The following is a 27,083-nucleotide window of genomic DNA, read 5'->3' as shown; positions in this document are numbered from 1 at the left end:
ATTATGCAGCACATCAAAAAATATATTTTTTGCCTATCTGACCAAAAAAAGGTACAGTTTTGATTCATTCACACCAGGTGACTCTTGTGTTGGCTGTTATTGTTTTTTTTGTTTTTTTTTTTATCCTCACCCGAGGACATTTTTCCATTTTTTGTTCAGATAGAGCGGGAGGGAGAGAGAGGAAGAGAGAGAGAGAGAAACATCGATGTGAAAGGAACACATGGAGTGGCTGCCACCCGCACAACCAACCAGGGCCGGGGACAAACTGCAACCGAGGTACGTGCCCTTAGCGGGAACCGAACCCGGGTCTCTCTGTACCGCAGGTCGATGCTCCAACCGCTGAACCAAACCGGCCAGGGCTGTTATTGTTTTTAATTTGACAGTCCAAGGGAAAAGAAGTTCGTGCCCCTGACTAAATAGCTAGTGCATGTTTTAAAAATTCTTGCGGCGCACCAGTTGAAAATTGCTGCACTACACTAAGGGAACCTTGGGAGTGTAGAGGTTGTTTCACTCAGTTTTATCCCCAGTGCCTAGCTTTAGTGCCTGGAAAGTACTGCTCAGTAAATGTTTAGTGACTAAGCAAATGAATGTTAGGTTTGCCCTGACTAAAATAATTTCACAGTGACTAAACTGAGGGGGGAGAAGAGGGGATAGGGAGATGAAGGAATAGGGATGTGGAGGGGCATGAGGGTAGTAATTAATTGGGCAGAGAGAACTGTCTTGTTCTTTAATGTATCCCGAGTGTAGCCAAGAATCCAACATATATTGAGAGTTCAGTAAAAGGTATTTGAATGAATGAATGAATGAATGAATGAATGAATGAGTGAATGAGTGAGTGAGTGAGTGAGTGAATGAATGAAAAGATAAATCCTCTAGCTTAGCCCTAGTCCTAGAATATTTAAAGTATATGAGATATTTGTCTCCTTTCTTAACTACTAGCCTGCAGGGAGGAGTTTGGTTAGCCACCCTTCAGCTCTCTCTACCTAACTTGAACTGCAGTTAAAGCTGCTATTCTGGAACTTAGCTCGGGGGCAAAGGGAATCCTCTCCTGCCTTTCTGCCCCTAACATTCCTCCCAGTGACAACTTCTCCTTAATTCTGCAAGTCTGTTTTCTTCTCTCATTTAAGGAAAAGAAGAGGTGGAGCTCCCTGACCTTGGCAGTTTCTGTTTAGGAGTTTAGAACCCATCCTTCCCCTCCTAACCACATACAGCTTTGTCACTGGTTACCTAAAGCTAACCTCAAGATAGAACCAGACTCTCTTAAGTTTTTTTCTGATGATATATTGTAAAAACAAAAAATATTGCTCTCCTTGCTAATAAAAATTTGTGATGGAGTATTTCTCAAGTATTTGAGTTAATACCTTTAACATTAATATGCAATGTTTAGAAAGATTATAAAGAAATGAGGTCAAGAAGAGTTAGGACTATTAACCCTATTGAAACAGTACTAAGGATTGGAGACATTTTTGTGTTTTCCTTTGGAAAATAAATGCATGGTGAATAATAGTTAAAGGAAAGTCCTTAATTAGAGTTGGATGTCTCTGTTCAAATTTTTATTCATCATATAATTTTTTTTTTTTTTTTATCCTCACCCGAGGACATTTTTCCATTTTTTTGTACAGATAGAGTGGGAGGGAGAGAGAGGGAGAGAGAGAGAGGGAAACATCGATGTGAAGGGACACATCGAGTGGCTGCCACCCGCACGACCAACCAGGGCCGGGGACAAACTGCAACCGAGGTACATGCCCTTAGCGGGAACCGAACCCGGGTCTCTCCGGACCGCAGGCGGACGCTCTAACCGCTGAGCCAAACCGGCCAGGGCCATCATATAACTTTTTTTACAATAGAAATTAATTTTCTTGTAGTTCTGGAGGCTGGAAGTTCAAGAGCAAGGTGCTAGCAGGGTTGGTTTCTGGTGAGGCCTCTCTGTTTCTAGATGGTGCCTTCTCGCTGTGTTCTTTGTGGCCTTTTCTCTGTGCAGGTTCACTGAGAGTGAGCCAGCTCTGGTGTCTCCGTGTTCTTATGAGGTTGCCAGTTCATTGGATTAGAACCTCACCCTTGTTATCTCATTTAACATTAACTACATCTGTTAAGGCCCTATCTCCAAATACAGGGTTAGACCTTCAACATATGAATGGGGAGTGGAGGGCGCACACACTATTCAGTTCATACCAGATGTGAAATATGGCGGTCTGGGCATTTTGATGTTGTCTATGACTTAATAAAAGTTGAGAAACAAAGGAAGATTTCTATAAGAAATTTTGAGATCTTAAAATATTGGGGATATGCATGCAGTTACTTACTCGCTCTGAGGTTGATACTCTGTGCAGACAGCTCATCAGTGATTGTTCTCCATTGCGAGCTGTAGCCTAAAGTGCTGATTTGAGAACAGCAGTCTTTCCTTTCATGGGCATGTGAAACCTGCTTTCTGGTTTTAGACTGGAGCTCCCATGGTGGAGCTGGTCGTCCAGTTTCATGTCTGTAGGCAGCCTTCTTCCCTACTCCTGCATGTGTATTTCAGACATCCTCCACTGTCCTGGTGCACTCTGCCCCGTCCCCACCTCCGACCAGAATTCCCTTTTCACCAGCAAATCTGTGCAACCGACCAGTCTCTGCTCTCACCCTCAGTCTCTCCTCCAACTGAGGGTCAGAGGCCATTTCCCTTCTGGACTGCATTTCCTTCTTCCTTCTCAGCCACCTGGACTCATTACTTCTTTTTTACATCTTCCACTCTTCCTTACTTCTGGATTGTTCCATCAGCATTGCCCTCGTCCAGCACTTTTATTTTTTAAATAGTTTTTTCTTTTACAACAGTGATGTCATGGCTTCTTCTGTATCCTTAGGACTTCTGTTCAACTAGATTTCAGGCAGTTCTCAGTGATGGTTGTTTTGTAGTGTAGTTGTAATTTTATTTTTTTATTTTTTTTTCCTTTATTGATTTTAGAGAGAGAGGAAGGGAAAGAGAAAGAGAGCTAGAAACATCAATGAGAGAGAAAATTGATTGGCCACCTCCTGCATGCCCCCACTGGGACTGGGCCCTCAACCTGGGCATGTGTCCTGACTGGGAATCGAACCGGCGACCTCTTGGTGCATGGGTCAATGCTCAACCGCTGAGCCACACCAGCTGGACTGTAGTTGTAATTTTTATGTGGTCATGGGAGGATGCCAGTACTGCATTTACCCACTTCGTCATCTTGACCAGAAGCCTCATTCATCATATTCTTGTTGGAAGAGGAGACTCAAAAGGCACATGCTATTTAAGTAATAAATTTCCCATTGTAATAGACGTACCATTTATATTTTCTCTTAAGGAAATGTAAATGTTAGAACCAGTTGCAAGAGAGATGGTGTCAGGTATTGCAAATTCCTAAGACTACTTTCTGACTCCACTGGGCTTTTATAAATAAATTTTATCTACTGTGAGGCTTATTTAATAGTCACTTTAGAGCTCAATATCATAGAAGGTTATAATTTTAAAGTTTCATGTAGAGCCTTCTGAGCAGTGAAAAGCTTTTTTTTTTTTAATCCTCACCCGAGGACATTTTCCCATTTTTTGTACAGATAGAGTGGGAGGGAGAGAGAGGAAGAGACAGAGAGAGAGAAACATCGATGTGAAAGGGACACATCGAGTGGCTGCCACCGCACGACCAACCAGGGCCGGGGACAAACTGCAACTGAAGTACGTGCCCTTAGCGGGAACCGAACCCGGGTCTCCGGCCCGCAGGCCGATGCTCTAACCGCTGAGCCAAACCGGCCAGGGCAGCAGTGAAAATCTTTTATAAAATAAAACTTAAACTTTGTCTTTGATTAGCTTATTTAACAAATTAATTTAGATTGGCACCAATTCCAAGACCTAAGGGCTAGAAGCTCAGTGGTTTTCTGACTGTAGTACAGTTTTGTTTGTTTGTTTACCCTTTACCTTCAGGAGTAAAGTACATTCTGTGTGGTCTGGTCATGTATGTTCTGAGCAGTGGTCAGCCCACATTGGACATAGCATAATTCATTCATTTTAGCTCCACTGTGACTTTAATTTTTTACAGACTTAATTTTAGTATAATGTAATTTTAGGGAAGAAAGAAGGGCTTTAAAGGCCTTGGTCATGGAAATTCTTTTTTTTTAATCCTCACCCGAGGACATTTTTCCATTTTTTGTTCAGGTAGAGTGGGAGGGAGAGAGAGGAACAGAGAGAGAGAGAGAAACATCGATGTGAAAGGAACACATCGAGTGGCTGCCACCCGCACGACCGACCAGGGCCGGGGACCAACTGCAACCGAGGTACGCGCCCTTAGTGGGAACCGAACCCGGGCCTCTCAGGACCGCAGGCCGACGCTCTAATCGCTGAGCCAAACCGGCCAGGGCTTAAGAATCTTTTATATATGTATTTTTTTATTTTTATAAAAACTCCCGTCTAAAGAAAGAAATCAAAGATAAGGATCTTTCTATAAGCTACTTCTTAGTGTTTCTTGCTTTTATCATTTTTCTCTCAATCTGTTTCATTTTGATCCTTGAAAATGGCCCGAGAATAGAATCTTAATTTTGGAATTATTTTTCTTGTTTGAAACTGGAATTATAGGGGTTTTTATGGCATTTCCCCCAATCAGTGTTTCAATTGGTATAGGGGGCAAAAGAGCAGTCAGTCTTTTTTAGTTTATTAGGAAGGAAAACCTTTGTACAGAATTGCACAACTAAATATTTATTTGTTTGTTTTTTAATCCTAACCCAAGAATATTTTTGTATCTATCTTCAGATAGAGTGGGAGGAAGGGAAGGAGGGAGAGAGAGTGAGAAAGAGAGAAAGAAAGAAAGAGAAACATCAAAGTGAGCGAGACACATCTACCGGTTGCCTCTTACATGACCCAGACCAGGGCCGGGACAAACCACAGCCGAGGTATGTGCCCTTGACTGGAATCAAACCCGAAACTCATTGGTCTGTGGGCCAACGCTGTAAACAACTGAGCCAAACAGGCCAGGGCACTAAGTTTATTTTTAGAGGCCTGATTTTATTAGTTTAGTTCTTTGGCTCTACATTCATGCAGTCAGATAGTTATTTGTGATTATTTCTTGTAGGTCAACCATCAAAGTGACATGACTTTTACCTGATTAGGAGTTGTTTTAAAATAAATAGAATTTATGCCTTTCAAAGTGTTTTCCATATCAGTTAATTCAGTATAATTGACCTTTCATTCTCAAGTGCTCTTGCAATATGAAAAGGGAGAATTTTTAAAAAGTGACTCAGTTAAATTTATGATATTTTACCATTTGTTGGCAGGACTTTGTGTCATTGTATCAGGATTTTGAAAACTTCTATACAAGGAACCTTTACATGAGGATTAGGGACAACTGGAATCGACCAATCTGTAGTGTGCCTGGAGCCAGGGTGGACATCATGGAGAGACAGTCTCATGATTACAACTGGTCATTCAGGTGAGTCTCCTGTGGGAAATCATTTCTGAACAACAGAAAAGGAATTTTTTTACTTAAGAAAATATTTTGTTGTAAATTTGACAGTATTTTGTCAAAACAGCAGAAGCTGAAAATACAATATGATTAGTTTCCTTGCATATTGCTCATTGTTATTGAGATGTTTAAAATACATTTTTTATTAGTTTGCTAGTGTGTTGGTAATAGTTGAAAACAAAATTTAACCTATTAAAACAAAATAAGGAAAAACTATCCTTTCTATTACACCACTTACCAGAATCAAGTATCTAAATTTATTTCTTAAATTTTTTATTTAAAAGGATTGAATAATTTAGAAAAAATTTTTATGTTTATAAAATTTTGTGTGGTTTAAATTGCTCAAATATTACATGATTGCATTGTCATTATTTAGAAAAAAGATTTCTGGACAATATATTTCATGGATCACTGAGGTCTGGGCATATTCACAGCTTTTGACTTGGTTTCCCATCCCAACATGGTGGGTCATCTAAAACCCAACACTGTTTCACAATGCTGTGTTTTCTTTTTGCTCTCATCTCACTTTACAGAATTGTATGAGGCTATATTGAACCTCAGTTCTAATAAAGTTTTCATATGTAATAATATACTTAAAAAAAAGACAAGCAATACATATAAATTGAAAGTCCCCCGTGACAACTAACCACTATCCCTCTGCAAATCCACTCCCCTGCTAATCTTCACTTCCCCAGAAGTACCCCCTCCCTTATCAGTTTGTTGTGTATTATTCCTCCACATATTTTCTTTGGTGTCTGTATATACTAGGATTACACACAGGTAGTTTTTGATTTACAAAAATGGCATCGTACTATAGAAATCATATTACATCTTGTTTTTTTTACTTGCAAACATATTGGTAACATTCTTCTTGTGTATATTCACAGTGAGCTCATTATTTGTAGTGGCTACTTAGTATTCTACAATATTGATGTAGGTTGGGCTACATCAATATCATTATGGATAGGTGAATATTGGTATTTTAACTTTCATTTCATTTATCGGTAGTGAGTTTGATCTACTTTTTATTTAGATCATATTTTCTCTATTTCCTATATATGATGCTTCCTTTGGTATTGCCAACATGTTTATTATTACATGTAAGTATTTGACTTACCCATGGGTTTCATGAACTTTCATGCTGTTGAAATACAGGTACACAGGGAATACAATTAAAGGTGTTATAAACATGGGTTCCTACAACTATCTTGGATTTGCACGGAATACCGGATCATGTCAGGAGGCAGCTGCCAAAGTCCTAGAGGAATATGGAGTTGGCGTGTGCAGCACTCGACAGGAAATTGGTGAGTGTAGGCTATGTTTGGCTAGCTGATGTTCTTAACTTTTTTACTCAGAAAGGAATAATACAGATAGAGAACTAGTCTATTAAGTGTCCAAATACATACTTTGCCATGTAGTTTAGATCAGGTAAAGATTGCTTTATTTTTCTGAATTGATGGATGATTTTAATGCTTTCAACACATTTTGAGATCTGTTTATCATTTCCATTATTTTATACATGCAGAGTATCTTTCGAAAAGTTTTGTACTATTGTTTCATTTATAACTTTAACATTGACTTTATTGACTTTTACAAACAGAAGTGGTTAAAGAGCATCATTTAATATCTGAGCCCATGAGCATATGAAAGTTAATATATTTCTATACTGGTAATTTGGGGCTAATAATAATTCCTGCCTTACTGGACTTTTTAAAGAATTAAATAAGCTAATTCATGTAAATTTGCTTGTAACATGGTAAATATTCAATGTTAAGGATAACAGATTTATGTAAGGAGATTTAATTTATTTAGTTAAAAGGAAGATTCCAAATTCTTCCATTTTTATCCCAGTGACCATAGAAGTTATAAGGCATCTTTCTGAATATTTATTACTGTGAATCACAGCAAAACTTAGTGGATTAGAACAACCATTTGTTGTTATTTCTAGAGATAGGCAAGTACACTGGGGTTGTTCTCACTCAGGGTCCCCAGGGCTGTGATTAAGGGAGCACTGACAACACAGAGCAATCACACATCTTTACGGCACTTTATATTTATGAAGTACTTGAACATACTATCTCTCTTGATCCTCATACCATGTCATGAGGTAGGGCTAGGTGGAGCAATAGTATTACTGGTATTTAACATAAGAAACTGAGGCCCAGAGAGGTTAAATGACTTGATTAAGCTTTAAGGACACATAGCTTTCAAGTTCAGCATTCTTCTTTCTTGGCATCTTTTCTTTTTGCATGTAGCGGGTCTCATTGATCAGTATTGTTTGGTCCTTAAGGAATTGAGTACTGATGTAAAAATCACAATACAAATTTACCTGTCAGATCAAAGTGAAAGAAGGTGCTATTCACCTGTCTTTTGCTACATAACAGACCATTCCAAAACTTAGTGACTTAAAACAGCAACATATGTTTATTTGCTTGTGATTCTGCCATTTGGAGAGAGCTTAATGTTGATCTCAGCTCCACGTGGTATTGGGTGAGGATGGCGTATCCAGGGTGGCTTCACCCACAGGTTTGCACCTCAGCTGGGCAGTGGGATAAGCTGAGGGCTGATTGCACCCTCCCTTTAATTTTTTATCCTCCAGAGTCCCTCTCTCTCCACATGGTCTCTCTTTACAAAAGGCTAGTTAGATTATGTGTGGCAGCTGATTTCAAAAGTATAAAGGCAGATGTTTCCATGCCTCTTAAGGCCTAGACATGGAACTACCCTGTGTGAACTGGAATGGGAGAAATTGTTGGCAGCCTTTTTACAGAAATTGACCACAGGTATTGAATTTGAATTTACTTAACAATTGTGCTCTTTATGAGCCATCACTCTTCATAATACTGACTCCTTTATACCTTAGTCTGGTTATAACACGTAGACTATGATTTTTTTTTAAAATTATAGTAGGCATACGATACTATAGTTGTTTCAGGTGTACATCCCATGGATTAGACATCATGTAACTTACTAAGTGATCACCCTGATAAATCTCATACCCATCTGACACCATTCAGTTACTAGAATATTATTAACTGTATTCCATATGCTATAGTTACATCCCCATGACTATTTTACTACCAATTTGTACTTCTTAATCCCTTCACCTTTTTCTCCCATCCCCCCAACCCTCCTCCCATCTGTCAACAATCAAAAAGTTCTCTGTATCTATGAATCTGTTCCTGTTCTGCTTGTTCGTTTACTTTTTTTTTTTTTTTGATTCAGTTGTTGATAGATGTGTATTTATTGTCATATCTTTGCTTTTTTCCTCCTCTTCTTAAAGAAGAACCTTTAATATTTCATGTGATACTGGTTTAGTGGTGATGGATTCTTTTAGCTTTTTCTTGTCTGAGGTCTCCACCTGTCTGCGGAGAATCAGTTATGCAGGGCTCACTCCGTGGAGCAGGACTGACCTCAGTGGGACTCTGGTGCCCACTGAGTCCACCCCTTGAATGTATCACTTGTGGAGGTTGTTGGGTGGTGTTTCAGCATAGTCTGAAGCTATTCACCAGGTGCACTGGCTCTGGTCCTCCCAGGAGGTTCAGGCCATGGTTAAACACTGCCTGTGTTTTGTCTGGGCCCACCCAGCTGAGCTGTACAGTGATCTGCAGATGGCTGCTACTTGTGCTGGGTTTGGAGGTGCCCAGGAGAGGCCAAGCTGCCAACCATGACTATCTGCCGCTAGTGCTGGGCCTGGGGCCACTTAAAAGGAGGTACAGAACATCTCAAGTCTAGATGCTGCTTGTTTGAGAGGTTTTAGGAAAGTCTGAAGCCTGAGCCAAGACAGGCCATTCATATGGAAAAGCCACTGGAAACAACTTGGGTGCGTCCACAAGTTGAGTGAGGAGAGGTCTCGGAATCACCAGGGCCAGGATAACAGTGTTAGCCAGGCTGATGGAGACTCAGATATGACACTTGCTTGCTGGTTGGGTTGGGGTGAGTGTCTCAGAAAAGGAACAGTGGCCTCTGCCAGTACTTCTGTCTGGGAGAAAGCTGTCCTGCCAGCTCTCGCCCTGGTGCCAGACAGTTCAGCTCCTCCCCGTGTCCCTAGTGCCTTTCAAGCTGCTGCCCCAGAGCGTGTGAGTCAGATTAGGTCCATGCGTGCACCCTTTAAGAGGAACTGCCTGGGACTCCAGAAGCCCTCCATCTCACTCAGCCACAGTCCCTGCTGTTTTTACAGCCAGAAGTTGTGGAGACTTCTCTTGCCACTGGAACCCTGGGCTAGGAGGCCTGGTTGAGGGCTGGGACTCCTCACTGCTCAGGAGTACCCCCATAGCCAAGATGTTGCTCTTGGTTTTTATCTGCCACATGTGAGTGTGGGACTAGCCTGTTGCATGTCTCTACCCCTTCTACCAATCTTGATGTGGCTTCTTTTTCATATCCTTAGTTGTAGGACTTTCCTTCAGCTAGATGTCAGGCAGTTCTGAATGATTTAGTTGTATTTCTGATGTATTTAGAATGTGGTTTAGTTGTATTTCTGATGTGGTTGTGGGAGGAGTTGGATACTGCGTTTATGTACTCCACCATCTTAACCAGGTCTCCGACTATGGTTTCTTTTAATAAAGTAATGAATAATTCTTAAATCTTGGATATGTTGATACTGACTTCATTAACTTCTTCACACAGGAAACCTGGACAAGCATGAAGAACTAGAAAAACTTGTGGCAAGTTTCTTGGGAGTAGAAGCTGCTATGGCATATGGCATGGGGTTTGCAACAAATTCAATGAACATTCCTGCTCTTGTTAGCAAAGTAAGACTTAGTCTGTCATTAATGAGAACTCCCTCGTAACTATCTTATTTTGTTTTATAAAACATTCAGTGCAAGCCAGAAACTATTGTAAACTTTAGGCTAAACATAGTCTACCTCAAAATATTTCTTTTTTTTTTATCCTCACTCGAGGACATTTTTCCATTTTTTGTTGAGATAGAGTGGGAGGGAGAGAGAGGGGGAGAGAGAGAGAGAGAGAGAGAGAGAGAGAGAGAGAGAGAGAGAAACATCGACGTGAAAGGGACACATTAAGTGGCTGCCTCCCTCACAACCCAACCAGGGCCAGGGACAAATTGCATCCGAGGTACGTGCCTCTAGCAGGAACCAAACCTAGGTCTCTCTGGACCACAGGCCAATGCTCTAACCACTGAGCCAAATCAGTCAGGGTTACCCCAGAATATTTCTACCACACATTTTTGAATAAGGATGTACCATGGAGACTTATATCAGTTGAAGCTTTCTTATTGGAACCCGTGGTCATTTCCTCTTTCGTTGCATGACTCTTGCCTTCTTCATTTTATACAGTTAAAGGGATTCTAATAAAACCTCATAAAAGGCTAAAATTATGGAAGAAAGAATGTTTTGTTTGGAAAGTTATTTTTAACAGGTGATTTTTTCCAAATAGAAAATTTTGAAAATACGTACTTGTTCTCACTGTAAATGCGTATTGCTCAGAGACATATGGGCAAATTGTGTGTGTGTTTGTGTATCTATATATATGTTAATAATAATATAGGTTAATAATGGAGGTTAAAAGTAGAATATATACACACACACACCTTTAGATTGTGTGTGTGTGTTTCTGTGGGTAGAGTTTGTGAGGGGACAGCAGAAGAGACCCAAGATAAAAGACATTGCAAATCACGTTTTAACAGATTGGCACTTTGTTAGAATAATTCCTCAAGGTTATTTATTCTCATTTTAACAATGGTATCTGTGAATGATATGTTGAAAAAATCAGTGGGTTAATGAGTTAGAAGACTTGAGTTTTGTTTGGTTGGTCATATGGTCAAATTTAGTTGTGTAACGGTGAACAATATCACAACCTTTCTGAGCCTCAAATTTTTCTTTGTAAAATTAAGTACTTGAGTTAGGTTAACTTTTAAGTCCTTTTCAGTTATATAAATATATGGTTCCCCAGGGAACAGATGGGAAAACAAAACAGATAGCAAGAGAGGAAATTTAAACCCAACTATATTGGTATTACATTAAATGGAAATAGTTTATACATTCCAAGTAAAAGACAGAGATTGTCAGATTAGACAAAATTGAGTAGGTTTCTACCAGAAACCTACTTTAAAGACATAAAGGTAGGTTAAAAGTAAAACGATGGGAAAAAGATACAGCACACAAACAATAATCAAAAGGAAGTTGGCATACCCTGGCCGGGTAGCTCATTTTGAGCATTGTCCCGTACACCAAGAGGTTGTGGGTTTGATTCCTGGTCAGGGCACATACCAACCTAGGTTGCAGGTTCAATCCCTGGTCAGGACGTGTACGGGAGGCAACCAATCGATGTTTCTCTCCCTCCCTCTCTCTAAAAGTCAATAAAAACATATCATTAGGTGAGGATTAAAAAAAAAAAAAGGAAGTTGGCGTGACTAGATTAATGTAAAGATTTCAGAGCAAGGAATATTTCTAGGGATAAGAGAAACATTATGTAAAGATAAAGGAGTTTACTCCATTAAGAAGACATAAAAATTTTAAATGTGTAGGCACCTAATAACAAATGTAATATAATTTGTGGGAGGAAGCTAATGCAATGCTCAGATGGAACTATATAGCTTTAAATGCTTATATTAGGAAAAAAGAATAGTTTCGATCAGTCATCCAAACTCTACCATATGAAATTAGAAAAAACAGAGCAAATTAAACCCAAAGATTCCAGAGGAAAGATACAGAAAAGGAAAATATAGAAATCAATGAATTAGAAAATAGACAATAGGAGAAATCAGTGAAACCAAAACTGGTTCTTTGTAAGGCAGCTATGCTAACCACTATACCACCAACGCCCAAAACTGGTTCTTTGAAGAAAATGAGTAAAATTGATATATCTGTAGCTAGATTGGTCAGGATAAAAGAGAGAAGACAAAAATTACCAGGAGCAGAAATGAGCGAGGCTACATCATTGCATATCCTATGGACATTAAAAGGGTATAAAGAAATATTAAGAACAACTTTGTGCTGGTAAATTCAACAACTTAGCTACAATGGAAAAATTTCTTGAGAGACATAACTGTATGGTTCCTTGACTTCACATTGATTATAGTACATTTTGGCATCATTAACTTGAAATTTTATTTGGAATTTCTTACAATTTTTCACACTAAAGGGTTAAATAATCTCATCCTGCTTCTCCTTGTGCTCACAAACTCTTTTAACAATCACTATCTTGAATTAGATGTCTTATATACAGACATGGAACATTTATCATGCAATCAAACATAGTTTGTAATGTTATTAAATATAATTTAATTTATTCAAGGCAACAACTAATCCAGTTTTAATATTTCTTTAAATTTTCACTAAATTTCTAAGGGAGGTGATTATTCATCTTACTCAGCGGCAAACAGTATATTGACTAAGAGCATATATTCTAGAAGCAGAAGCTTTGTATGAATCACTTACATGCTTGTGACCTTGGGCAAGATTTGTTTGTAACTCCTTAGTTTACACATGTGTAAAATGGGGATAATAATAGTTTCTACCTCACAGATTTGTAGTGAAGATTAGAAGTAATAATGTGTTTACAACCCTTAACGTAATGCCTGAAACATGTTAAGCATTTAGATGTTAACTGCTGACATTTATTTTTTAACAAATGGTATAATAGAGAGACTCATAGTATATTAGAAGAAAAAACAGATTAATACACAAAAATGGTGAATAAAACTGTCTAAAAAGGAGGTGATAATCAAAGAGAACACATTTATATTGCAGATTTTGTCAGAAAGAAATTAGATGGAAAGAGAAGAAAATAAAATTGTATAGAGGGCAAGAAATGGATCCTTTTTTAAGGTATAGTGGAATGCCAAGAGTGATTAAGGAAAGGATATGGAGACTTGCAGAAGAGGAATTCAGCCTGTCCTAATTTTTTTCTCAGTTTCTCTCATATCTTCCAATTTTAACACTTTTTTCAAAGATAAATTTAGACTCAACAAAAGAGTTGAAAGAGAGTGCAGAGAGTTCCTATGTACCCTTCATTCATCTTCCCTGTATGTTAATATCTTACATAAATGTGGAACATTTATAAAACCTAAGAAACTAACCTTGAGCCCTGGCCGGTTTGGCTCAGCGGTTGGAGTGTCGGCCTGCGGTACAGAGAGACCCAGGTTCGGTTCCCGCTAAGGGCATGTACCTCGGTTGCAGTTTGTCCCCGGCCCTGGCTGGTCGTGCGGGTGGCAGCCACTCGATGTGTCTCTTCACATCGATGTTTCTCTCTCTCTCTCTCTTCCTCTCTCTCCCTCCCGCTCTATCTGAACAAAAAAAAAAAAGGAAAAATGTCCTCGGGTGAGGATAAAAAAAAAAAAAAGAAACTAACCTTGATACAATACTACATACTTATTTCAATTTCACCAGTTTTTCCACTGATACATTTTCCTGTTCCAGTTCCAATTGAGTATCCTCATTGCATTTAGTTATTGTCTTTCCTGACCTTGACTGTTCTGAAGGAAAAGTTGTTGTTTCTCCCCTATTTTTTTATATCAGTATGGATTCATGAATATTTTATTATTTGGGTTCAACATGATTGCTTTTAGTTTTGTTGCTCAAGTTGTTCCAGTTGGGCCATTAGGAGATCTTTCAGATGATCTCCTGTACCCTTTGAATATGCCCCATTTTCCCCCATAAAGCACCTTTTTTGTAGCATAGCAAGATGCATCAGGCTCTTTTTACCTATCCTAACCTTGGGGTCAGCTACTTAGTTCTCCTTTGAGCCCTGGTTCCTTTTATTGGAGGATAGTATTTAGGAACCAAGGTTTGGTGTGTTTATTCCTACTGGGGTGTCATTGCTTCCCTCCCTTCAATGGGTGGAGCTAGGAGAATATAAACATGTGTGCTAACTCATGTATACACGTATCGGTCAGTATGCTTGTGTATAGATACATAAAATTTAAAGACTATTGGTTCATATGGGTACCTCCAGCTCTACTTCTCTTCGTTTTTAATCTACACAATTTTAACTAGGGAGCTTTTTTTTTTTTTTAATCTTAATAAAAACTACATAGAGTAAAAATTTCAGACAGACAACTGCTATTGCAAGTTTCTTAAGTATCCATTCAGGAATACCCTGTAATATATAGGCATATGTACATGTCTGTATGTCTTCTCTCTTCCTTTTATTCTCCTGGGATAACTTTCTGCACCTTACTTTTTTGTCTAATCAGATATTTTGGTGCCATTGTTGACAGAGAAAAACGTGTTCCTGAGTTCAGATTTTACAGGTTGGAGCCTTCATGAGATGTGGAAGAGTAAGAACTAGGGAAGAAATAAAAATCCTGAGAGCTTCAGACTATTCTTGTTGCCTTTAAGAAACCCGTGTTTACATGGGTTTAAAGTAAAACCTGTTCAGGGATTTTAAGGGCAAAACTAAGCCTACATTCCCTGTCATTTTGGGGATAGATTAATAAGTGGGATCCTTATTGAACTCTGGATATAGTTAGGAGTGGGAGGAAAAATGCACTATTTCTACAGGCATTACTTCCTCAGCTGCCTTCGCCCCACCACCACACACGTTTTCTTTTTTCTTTTTTTAAATCCTCACCTGAGGACATTTTTTGCATTTATCTTCAGACAGAGCAGGAGGAAGAGAAGGGGGAAGAGAGAGAGAGAGAAACATTGATGTGAGCGAGACACATCAACTGGTTGCCACCCACATGACCCCAAACTGTGCCAGGGACAAACCGCAACCAAAGTACATGCCCTTAGTGGGAAGTGAACCCGGGACTCTCTGGTCTGCAGGCCGATGCTCTAACCAGTGAGCAAACCGGTCAGGGCCACACACACGTTTTCCATGAATAAAATAGTACATCATACCAAAATACATCATACCAAAATTCACAAAATGAATTAAACCAACAAAATGAAAACCTATGAAGACTATCTGATATATCAGATTTTAGGTATAAATAAAAACCTACTGCTGTATATCTGAATATGGCCATCTCAGGAATGAAGAAATTAAATTAAAAAGCTAGAATTTTGCATCTACTCCTAAATTAATTTTGGGGGAAAAAAAGGTATGCTTTTTTCTTCTTGAACTTGAGAGCTTTGCTGTTATACTAGCTTTCCTTAATAAGATTTAATTATTATTAATGATATTAGCATTTGGTAATTTGTGTAATGAACCCCCCCAGCTTCTTACTTCCTGTGCTTGTGGTTTTGCAGGGTTGCTTGATTCTGAGTGATGAACTGAACCATGCATCACTGGTTCTAGGAGCCCGACTCTCAGGAGCAACCATTCGAATCTTCAAACACAACAGTGAGTTTGTTGTGGAATTTGCTGCTGGCCTTAGTGTTTAGTATTCTTTGGGTTAGTGGCAGTGGTGACATTAATTACATTAATAATAGAAACTATAAATGAAGGTGAAGTAGCAACAATTAAAATGTCTTTCAATTAAAATGGCCGGGTAACTCAGTTAGAGCATTGCCCAATATACCAAGGTTGCAGGTTCGATCCCCGGTCAGGGCCCATAGAAGTATCAACCAGTGAATGCGTAAAAGGAACAACAAATCAGTCTCTCTCTCTCTCCCCCTCCCCCCTCTCCCCCCACTCCTCCCCTCTTCCTTCCCCCCTTCCCTCCCCTCCCCCTTTCTCCCTGCCCTTCTCCCTCTCCCACCCTCACTTCCTCCCTTTCTCTCTCTCAAAAAGTCAATCATTAAAAAAAAAAAAATTAAAAGTTATTCTCTTCCTCGTAATAAAAAAAAAAAAAAAGCTGGAGGAAGCCTTTTGGTACAAACAAGACATTCTCCTTTCATTTGACTTCTTTACAAGTCATTTGTTCTTTATGCATTTGCTAGATGTCTGTGGTGTGTCTTGCCATAACACATTACACTAAGGGTATTGAGAAGAGTAAAGCAGGATCCCTGATCTCAAAGATCTCTGATTGACTAATGAAGAGATTATAGACAAAGCAATAGTTAGAATATAGTGTACAGATAGTACGATACAGGTGTGAAAAGATGCTGTAAAAGCAAAGACGAGGTGCTACTAAACCAAAACTTTCTTCCTAAGTGGAAATATTTTATTTCAATAAAAATGCATAACATTTGTAGTTAAAACAGTCACATGTAAGGAGGAAAGATTACCAAACTGTATGTTTAATATCATCTTTTACCAAAATGTGTACATGTACAGACAGGAGTCTAGAAGAATAAACAACCAAATGGTAGGTCTGTGCTCCTGGTTGGAAGGTTACATATGGTACTAAGTTCCTTCCTTTTGTTTTGTCTAAAATGTTTTACAATGAGAATGATGCAAATAGCATTTTGTTTTATGTAAATGGGATTTATTAAACACCATAGTGGAACCTGCTCTTTTTTTACAACACAGTGGTGAACTTTGTTTGGCAGTACATGTGACTCTCCTCCTCCCCTAATGCCAGAGTGACTGGCAGTGTCTGGAAGTGCCCTTATTCAGTCTTTCTCTCAGTTTGGACATCGAGGTTGTTTCTAATTTTTCAGTGGTGTGATTAGTACCTTAGGATGAGCAGTCTTAGAATGCATGGTTAAAAGAGCACAAATGTTTTCGTACTTTTCCAAATTGCTTCCAAGCATTGTACGGATTTTTACTCAACAACATGACTGTGACTCACAAGCTAACACAGGCCATTATGAATCATTTTAAATCTTTCCTTCTCTAATAAGTCAGTAACATGTTAATTTTTATTTCTTTGATTATTAGGTACCGAGCAACTTTTTATACAGTATTTGTTTGTATTTCCAGTTAGAAAATTGGCTGTTTTCTAATGGTTTCTCCATTTTACTGATTATAAGAGCCCTTCATATTTTCTTTTATGTTGCAATATTTTTTATTTTACTTTCAACTTCATTTTTAGTCTTGCTGTGCAGATTTATTAAAATGCTTATGTTGTCACATTTATTGTTTTATGACTTGGATTTTGTATTAATGCCTTCCATATTCTAAGATAATAGGGTTATTCTCTTATTTTCTTCTAGTAGTTTTGTGGTATGTTTTTTATTTGAATCTTTATTTTTACATGGGATTTGTGGAGCATAATATGAGAGAGATACTAGATTTTTTCCCCTAAGTTGATAATATGGTTAAGCATTCTACTACAGATATTTCCTTTCATCTAAAATTTTGAATCAATATTTATTTTTCTCTTCTCCATGTAAACAGAGGAAACTAAAACAATGAGTACATTTTTACTTGCTCTTGCTGATTGCCACACACTGCCCCCTGCTGCAGGACCAGACACTTCATGGCAGCATCTCCTGTCTCTGCATTAGGTAGCAGACAGATTGGTTCTTATAACTAACTGAAGGTATAAACACAGTCACAACCTATGGCCATCTTATTTGTGTTTGTGGTATGTGTTTTTATTGTCTTATTTTTCTTTTCTAACAGAGTCCTCTTTATGTGAAGAGCAAAATCTTGCAATTTCTAACCCCCTCCTTTAGTGAGGAACAATAAAAACTGTAAAATCAGATTTTATGCCCTGGCCAGTTTGGCTCAGCGGTTAGAGCACCAGCCTGAGGACCAAAGGGTTGAGGGTTCAATTATGGTCAAGGGTATATTACCTGGGTTGCAGGTTCAATCCCCAGCCCTGGTCTGGGTCGTGCGGGAGGCAACCAATTGATGTTTCTCTCATCGATGTTTCTTTCCCTCTCTCTCCCTTCCTCTCTCTCTAAAAATCAATAAAAACATACTTAAAAAAAGAAGAAAAGAAAATCAGATTTTATGATGGGGTCCCTCCCACCTTTAAATACACCCCAGACAAATGTGGCATAGATATTTTGGTGGGGCAGAATGTCCTTAAGGACAGTGTTTCAGGGCAAAAAAACGTAAGTAGGACGTCAATAGTGGCGGCAACAGTGGTCTTCAAATCTTTAACAGGAAAATTATGACCCTTATTAGTGACGCTACCAGCCACATTGGTTCCTAGACCTGGTAACCACCTTAAGAACCAACAGAGCCACAAGAACTTGGTTGTGTAAATATAGCTGCAGATCAAATCAAATAGGAACAATCTCAACTGATTGCCAAGCTTGCTTAACAGGGAGAGTTATGCATTTAGTTCATCCTAAGGCACTAACCAGACTGGTGTATTTTTAACCCACTACCAAGGTAAAGCTACTTAACAAGCACTTATCAAGAATCTCTCAAGTGAAAGGAAATGGTTGTGTACTTTGAAGTTTTCCCCCCATGTTTGCTTTTTTAGGAGGCATGTGTATTTAGAGTCATTTTTCATACTCTTGCTCAATCTTCTTAGTGCATTATTTCTGAATGACTCACTAGGATTAAAGATGCTCTTGATTTTATAAATATAAAAAAAGCTAATTGAATGGCAAGGTATTTAACACAAGACATTGGTCATTTCATAAGCCCGCTGACCAGCTGACTCAGTTGTGCCAAAGTCATTTGATGAGTTTCTGTGGTTTTGAACATTTGCTACATTTTAGATGAGATTTTAATTCAAGCCAGCAGTAGCTCAGTCATTTTACCCTTTTTCTCCCCTATTCGACTTTGTTAAAGTCTTTTGCTATCTCAGACACACTTCCTAAGTAAGACATATATATTTGCATTTCTGGAATAAAGTTAGGAAAGAGGAAGTTAACTTTAAGCTGACATTCTTTTGTATGTGCTGTAGATATGCAAAGCCTAGAGAAGCTATTGAAAGATGCCATTGTCTATGGTCAGCCTCGGACACGAAGGCCCTGGAAGAAGATTCTAATCCTTGTGGAGGGAATATATAGGTAATTCTTCTTTATTATTCTTATCTTTTTTTTTTTCCTTTATTGATTTTAGGGAGAGGGAGAGATAGAAACATCAATGTGAGAGAACATTGAATGGCTGCCTCCTGCGTGCCCTCCACTGGGGATTTGGCCCACAACCTGGGCATGTGCCCTGACCAGGAAACAAACTGGTGACCTCTTGGTACATGGGATGACGCTCAACCACTGAGCCACACTGGCCAGGCTATTATTCTTATCTTTCTGATTTGGTTTCCTGTGGTCTTAGAATTTTTCAGCTTCACTTTATTCTCACTTCTTTTTTTTTTTTTTTACAGATAGAGTGGGAGGGAGAGAGAGGAAGGGAGAGAGAGAGAGAAACATCGACGTGAAGGGACACATCGAGTGGCTGCCACCCGCACGACCAACCAGGGCCGGGGACAAACTGCAACCGAAGTACGTGCCCTTAGCGGGAACCGAACCCGGGTCTCTCCGGACCGCAGGCCGACTCTCTAGCTGCTGAGCCAAACTGGCCAGGGCTCTCACTTCTTTTTTTTAAAATATGTTTTTATTGATTTTAGAGAGAGAGGAAAGGAGAAGGAAAGAGAGAACAAACATCAATGAGAAACATCAATCTGTTGCCTCTTGCATGCCCCCTACTGGGGACGGAGCCTGTGCCCTGACCTGGAATCAAACTGGTGACCTCTTGGTGCATGGGAAAGCACTCAGCCTACTGAGGCATACCCACTGGGTCATTTTCACTTCATTTAAAATAATTTTTTTTTTCTTTATTGATTTTTAGAGCAAGAGGAAGGAAGAGGGAGAGAGAGATAGAAACATTGATGAGAGAGACCATCTGGCTGCCTCCTACATGCCCCCCACTGGGGATTGGGCTCACAACCTGGACATGTGCCCTGACTGGGGATCGAACCAGCAACCTCTTGGTGCATGGGTCGATAATCAACTGCTGAGTCATATCGGCCAGGATTCACTTCATTTTTAAAGGGATACTAATTAAACCCCTCTGGAAACTAAGGAGATGGTGTTTATGACTTGTTAAAGAACCTGGAAGCAGAGTTACCTCTAGAACAGAAGTCTTTTTGTACAGCTCTAATTCTTTTCATTAAGTTACATGGTCCCCAAATACCCCTTCTATTTGGACCGTTTATTTTCCTGTTTGTAGAGGGAATTTATACATAGGGTCAAGAACTGGAATATGTTTTCTAATATGTCAAAACAAATTACACACCATTTAATTTTAAGAAGTATTTTGGTTACCTATTTGCAGCCCTTGCACGTTCTCTCTTACCTCCTAATGTTTTTTAATTCATTCTGTATAATTTCAATTACATACGCATTGTGATACAGAGTCTAATGTTGCCTATAATTACAAGCTTTAGAAGAATCTGCTGTGACTCTTACTCCTCTGTGGTGAATTAAGATTAATTGTGTTCTGGTACTTGTTTTGAAAGCTCCAGTCTCCTTTCCCCTAGACACCTGCCTAGCCCTGGCATCATTTGACTTTGCCAGTTTAAAACCAAAGGCAGTTATTAGACTATTTCAAAAGGTAGTAAACTTAAGAAATTAATAATAATAATAAAGTGACCAGCTCCTAATTTTGAGAGTTAAGAAGTCTCTGTGTATGTATTTTTTACTGTTTTGCCAGCATGGAGGGATCTATTGTTCGCCTTCCTGAAGTGATTGCCCTTAAGAAGAAGTACAAGGCGTACTTGTATCTAGATGAAGCTCACAGCATTGGGGCTCTGGGCCCTGCAGGCCGAGGTGTGGTAGATTACTTTGGCCTGGATCCTGAGGATGTGGACATTATGATGGGAACATTCACCAAGAGCTTTGGTGCTTCTGGAGGATACATTGGAGGCAAGAAGGTAAATGGGTCATGAGAACTGAGCAGCTAAGGATAAAGGTACTGGCTCCTGGGTGTGGTAAGTCGCATCTAGCAGACTGTCTGAACTGGGGTGTGGAGATCGGAATTTGTTTGTGGCTTAGGCTCATGGTGCCAGCGGGTTCACACTGAGGCTGCTTGGTGAGTGACTCTGAGGCACTAAAGGCTGTTTCTGTTCATTGTTTGTTGTTTTCTTATTTGAGCTTCATTCTAAACTGCATGCTGGTTCGAGATAGAGAATACTCTCTTGTATGAAAGAGCACACAGCGGTGCTGCCTGTTCACCACAGTCTTTTGCTCGGTTTGAGTTGCGCTCACAGTTTCACTGTAGTGGGGTTGTCATGGAAGACAATGGGAATAAAAGACCAAGTTCCCTGCCCTTGGACTCAAATGCATCTTGGGTGAGCATAGAAACAGAAAGAAAAAATATTATTTTACTAACTCTGGTGTATTATAAGGCTTTGCTTTTTTTCATTTAAAAATTATATAATGAACTCTGAGGCATTTGAGATGTGTGGCATGGTAGAAATGTTTGAACCATGGAGACAGGCCTGGGTTTGACTATTTCCCTAACCTTGTGGGACCTTGCACAAATCATTTAACCTTTCAGTTTCCTTATGAGTAAAACAGAGATAAATGAGTTTATAAGATTGCGGTAATGGTTTAAAAAATAATAGTGGATGTCCATACTGTGATATGGATGAACCTTGAAAGCTTTATGTTAAGTTAAAGAAGGGAGTCACAAAGGTCACATGTTATCTTATATCTTCTGTATGATACACCCAGAACAGGCCAATCATAGAGATTGAAAGTAAGTTAGTGGTTGCCAGAGGCTGAGGAGATGGGGGAAGCGGAAAGTGACTGCTAATGGGTGTGAAATTTCTTTTTGAGGTCATGAAAATGTTCTAAAATTAGGTAGTGATGAAAGTTGTATAGCTCTGAGAATATACTAAAAACACTGAATTGTACACTTTACAAAAGTGAATACTGCCCTGGCCGGTTTGGCTCAGCGGTTAGAGCATCGGCCTGCAGTCCAGAGAGTCCTGGGTTCAGTTCCCGCTAAGGGCATGTACCTCGGTTGCAGTTTGTCCCCGGCTCTGGTTGGGTTGTGCAGGAGGTAGCCACTCGATTGTGTCCCTTTCACGGCGATGTTTCTCTCTCTCTCTCTCTTCCTCTCTGTCCCTCCCACTCTGTCTAAACAAAAAAATGGGAAAATGTCCTCGGGGGTGAGGATAAAAAAAGAAAAAAAAGTGAATACTGCCCTGGCTGGTTTGGCTCAGCAGTTAGAGCGTCAGCCCACGGACCAAGAGTCTCGTGTTCAATTCCGGTCAAGGCATGTACCTTGGTTGCGGTTTAGTCCCTGGCCCTGGTTGGGGTAGTGCAGGAGGCAACCAGTCAATGTGTCTCTCAATTCAATGTTTCTCTCTGTTCCCCTCTCCCTACCCACTCTAACTAAAGATAAATGGAAAAATATCCTCGGGGGAGGATTTAAAAAATAAATAAATAAAATAAAAAAGTGAATACTATCATATGTGAATTATATCTCATCAAAACTGTTATTTTAAACTGCAGTTTTAGGGGAAAAAATCAATGTAAAGTATTTGTATGTGGCACATAGTAGATACTCATACATTTATTTAAATCCTCTTTAAAATTTTGGAAATCTTAAAGCATGGACTTCCTCTTAATAATTGATTGCCTTTTAGGGAAAATCCATTTTCAGTAGTTTCAGGCAAGTTGATAGATTTTTTTTACCTCTAATTTTGTTCATGGGATCAGGCTCCCTTTGGAGAGCTGATTGCTTTTTGGTAAGATTTGTTGCTAAACCGAAGGACAGAAAAATAGTACTGTGGGAGATCATTTAGGTACAGTGTGTGTATGCTGTTGTGGGTTTTATACAACTTTGCGTATGTTTGAAGTGATACACTGTAAAAAAGCCACATTGTGTCTTCTTGGTTCTGGTGGTACATAAGCTTTTTTTATGTGGTTATTTAAAGATTTAGTGAAGTAAGAAGGAATCAGAGATCGGAGATGGAAACTGATTGCTTTGAAAACCTTGTATCTGACAGACATGGTTTTTCTTTTCTTTTTTATCCTCACCCAAGGACATTTTTCCATTTTTTGTTCAGGTAGAGTGGGAGGGAGAGAGAGGAACAGAGAGAGAGAGAGAAACATCGATGTGAAAGGAACACACATCGAGTGGCTGCCACCCGCACAACCGACCAGGGCCGGGGACAAACTGCAACCGAGGTACATGCCCTTAGCGGGAACCGAACCCGGGTCTCTCAGGACCGCAGGCCGATGCTGTAACCGCTGAACCAAACCGGCCAGGGCTCTTTCTTTCTTCTTTTTTTTTTTTAACTTTTTTTTTTTTATTGATTTTTAGAGAGAGAAGAAAAGAGAGAGAGAGAGAAATGGAAACATCAATGAGAGAGAACATGGATGGGCTGCCTTCTACATGCCCTCCACTAGGGATCAGGCCCACAACCTGGGCATGTGTCCCAACTGGGAATTGAACCAGCGACGTCTTGGTGCATGGGTTGACCCTCAACCGCTGAGCCACACTCGCCGGGCTTTTCTTTCATTCTTTATTGCAGGCTCTAGTGTTCTCGTGAAAGACCCAATGAATTCTGTCACATATCATTTTATCAATTTCTGTGTGGAGGATATTCAATACCTTTAAATTGGTTTAGAGACTCGTCTCTCTCTGATTTATGGAGTGTAAGGGTGGGCTTTGCAAAAGTGGGGTAAGATGTAGGTGACATTTTCTGTAATACTTATAAGTAAACCATTTGTCCAAAAGTAATTCAAAGGACAGAAAATCCAAAGGACTTTCTTGTTTAATTGTAGATCTATTTATAATATTAAATGAGGGTTTCTTTAAAACTAGTTTCTCATTCTTTCATGTTGTGGCATGCTTAAAAAAACAAAAAGTCTAAGGTCGTTGTCATGTGTCTGGCCCAGCTGTTACTGACAGCATGCTTTGACCATGTTGGTTGACCTTGTCTCTCAGATTAGTGTCCCTATTCCACTGCTGCAGAAGGAAGGAGGAGTCTGCTTTCTTCTGGAAGGTAGGCAGTGACCTTGCCGGTGAATTCAAGCATTGCCTCTGATGAATTGCTTCTGTGAACTCCCCAGGAGCTGATAGACTACCTGCGAACACATTCTCATAGTGCAGTTTACGCCACGTCCATGTCACCACCTGTTGTGCAACAGATCATCACCTCCATGGAGTGCATCATGGGGAAGGATGGCACCACCCTGGGTAAGTCATTCTTTCCTTGGAAAATGTCCTGGGCTCAGTAAATATTTAGCAACCAAACATACTCTTTTCTAGAGCTTTTTTTCTAAAATGAGAAGCCCAGTATCCTAATCAGCAAGCTGGCAGGTGTGTGAGGCCTTGGTTTCTATGGACACTTTTCATTGTGTTTGATACATATGCCATGAGAACAAGCCTGGCTTGCTTCCTGTTGAATTTTATTCTCTACAGGTGGTGAGGCTTTGCTTTAGCAATCCTATCTTCCCTTATAAGTTACAGGTAATAAGCTTTCAGGGTCCTTCTTGAATTGCACAATTTTGTGTGAAAATAGAATTCACTGTGTAGTCATACTTCATTCTCATAGTATTTAAAAGCTGTTGTTGCCCTGGCCGGTTTGGTTCAGCGGTTAGAGTATTGGTCTGCGGTCCTGAGAGACCCGGGTTCGGTTCCCGCTAAGGGCACGTCCCTCGGTTGCAGTTTGTCCCCGACCCTGGTCGGTTGTGCGGGTGGCAGCCACTCGATGTGTCCCTTTCACGTCGATGTTTCTCTCTCTCTTTCTGTTCCTCTCTTTCTCCCTCCCACTCTACCTGAACAAAAAATAGAAAAATGTCCTCGGGTGAGGATTAAAAAAAAAAAAAAAAAGCTGTCTTCATGAATTAGTGTCCTTGATTTAGTGCCTTGAAAAGAGTTTGTAATTTAACATACAATAGCTAACATAGGTCATCTTGAATTTGTTTATTCTGTCTTTGGTGGAATCTGTAGACTAGACGCCCTGACTTAAAATACTAAAATGAACAATCAAGTGTGACCTTTGCTTTCCCATAGTTTACTTTTATTCTGTATCACTAGGGGGCAGTGTTAACTGCAGAAAAGGAAAGCAGAGCCATTGTATTTTTTTGTTTTTTCACTTTTAAAAGTATTTCCATTGTAAGGCATGTATTAACTATACTTGTTTTTTACTGCTTCTAAAATTATTTTTACTGTCATAAAAGATTTCACATTCTCAGCCTTGAGCTCTCCCTTTTCAGTTAAATAACACTGTGGTAAGATTAATATGGTTTGCATTGAAAAACAAGACAGAAACTGATTTTGATAGACTTAAACCTGTTTTCTTAAGTCAGAATTTTACTTTAATATTATCTCTGTTCTGTGATACATCCTTGTTATCATGAGATTTTTGGAAATAGATTTTGGAAGTGTTGATCATTTTCAGTTTCATGAATTGATTCCTAGAGAAAGAAAGTATTTCATTAATGTTGTGAACACATTGTGAGTAGCTCCCTCTTGACAACAGTCATAATGTTATCTTCTCTCCTTCCTGCAGGGTGTTATTAAAAGACTGTGCTTTGATCTGAGATATAGTTATCTATCTATCTATCTGTATAGGTAGCACTTAGCTAGATACTTCACCTAGGTGCATCAACCTCACTGATTTAGCAGACAGCTTTAGGCAACTGAAAAATGAATGGCTAACAGCTATCAGAGTTACCTTTGGATAAGTTATTGTTCTTATCCCAGAGCATGGATCTGTGTGACACATGACCTTTGGATAAATGACTTACTTGTACTAAATAATGAAATCTAGGTAGTGAGAAAATGAAATATGGCAATTAGATATAGGCTTTGGGTTAGCACTGAGTTTCCAGTTTATCTGTTGCCTCTCTAACCAACCCCTATGCATAGTAGCATGAAACAATGGCCATCTTATAATGCTCACAGATTCTGCGGGTCAGGAATTCGGTCAGGGCACAGCAGGGATGGCTTGTCTTTGCTCCACAATATCTGGGGCTTGAGCTGGAAGACCCAAGCCACTGAGTTAGACTCAGATAGCTGGGGGGCTGGGATCATCTGGAGTCTTCTTCACTCGTGTCACCTGGGCTGGGATGGCTTGAAGACCGGGCTCAGCTAAGGCTGTCGACCAGAACACTTTCACGTGTCCTCCCCATGTGGCATGAGCTCTTTATATATAGCACATTGACTGGGGTATCCAGAGAGGATGCTTCTGAGAGCAAGTGTTCCTAAGAACCTGCTGAAACCCCACGATCTTTTCTGATCTGTTATGAACAAATGGGTCCCTAAAGCCTGCCCAGATTGCAGGACATGGGAAGTCAAACTCCACCCCAAATGGAACATGGGTCAAAGAATTTATAACCACTATCAGCTTTTAAATAATATATTTTAAAATATATTATTTTAAAAATTACTCCCTGCCCTGGCCAGTTTGGCTCAGCAGTTAGAGCGTTGGCCTACGGTCTGGAGAGACCTGGGTTCGGTTCCCGCTAAGGCCACATACCTCAGTTGCAGTTTATTCCCGGCCCTGGTTGGGTCGTGTGGGTGGCAACCACTCGATGTGTCCCTTTCACATCAGTGTTTCTCTCTCTCTCTCTCCCTCCCACTCTATCTGAACAAAATATCAAGAAGTGTCCTTGGGTGAGGATAAGAAAATATATATATTACTCCCTAAAACTTTTTTTTTATTGTTGACACTGTTACAGATAGATATTCCTCATTTCCTTTCCCTTTTGCCCCCTCCACTCAGCCTCCACAACCCCCTTACCAAAACTTTGAATCAGTATGACAAACTTCTATTGGCTACATTGTTTCTTTGCCAAAATACAGGATAATAAAAACCCAACCAAAAGTAGACATAATACCAATTCACTGTTATTTTTAACAAATTGTAATGAATAGGTCATATGATAGGAAAATCACTAGTAATTTTATGGACATAAATAAACATTACATATCTACAACTATAGTCTACATATTTAAATCCAGGAGTCACTG

The 27,083-nt window shown here is 39.6% G+C and overlaps 1 protein-coding gene across 9 annotated transcripts in view; it reads left to right on the top strand.

Annotated features, from left to right (window-relative positions):
- Positions 1 to 27,083, top strand: part of SPTLC2 (serine palmitoyltransferase long chain base subunit 2) — a 113,136-nt gene that overhangs the window by 36,229 nt on the left and 49,824 nt on the right. For all 9 annotated transcript variants that reach the window (XR_004959573.1, XM_036262146.1, XM_036262142.1 and 6 more), the window contains 7 exons: positions 5,269 to 5,423; positions 6,612 to 6,760; positions 10,080 to 10,204; positions 15,608 to 15,701; positions 19,054 to 19,159; positions 20,802 to 21,021; positions 24,176 to 24,302. Coding sequence is in view for 8 of the 9 variants with exons in the window: in XM_036262146.1 (XP_036118039.1) it covers positions 5,269 to 5,423; positions 6,612 to 6,760; positions 10,080 to 10,204; positions 15,608 to 15,701; positions 19,054 to 19,159; positions 20,802 to 21,021; positions 24,176 to 24,302 (976 nt within the window). In the remaining variant the exon portion in view is untranslated. The remainder of the gene's footprint in view (positions 1 to 5,268; positions 5,424 to 6,611; positions 6,761 to 10,079; positions 10,205 to 15,607; positions 15,702 to 19,053; positions 19,160 to 20,801; positions 21,022 to 24,175; positions 24,303 to 27,083) is intronic.

This window comes from Molossus molossus, unplaced genomic scaffold (genome assembly GCF_014108415.1).
Source record: "Molossus molossus isolate mMolMol1 unplaced genomic scaffold, mMolMol1.p scaffold_m16_p_1, whole genome shotgun sequence".
Lineage (NCBI taxonomy): Eukaryota > Metazoa > Chordata > Mammalia > Chiroptera > Molossidae > Molossus > Molossus molossus.
The sequence above is the reverse complement of the archived record's forward strand: the minus strand, read 5'-3'. Positions and strand labels throughout refer to the sequence as shown.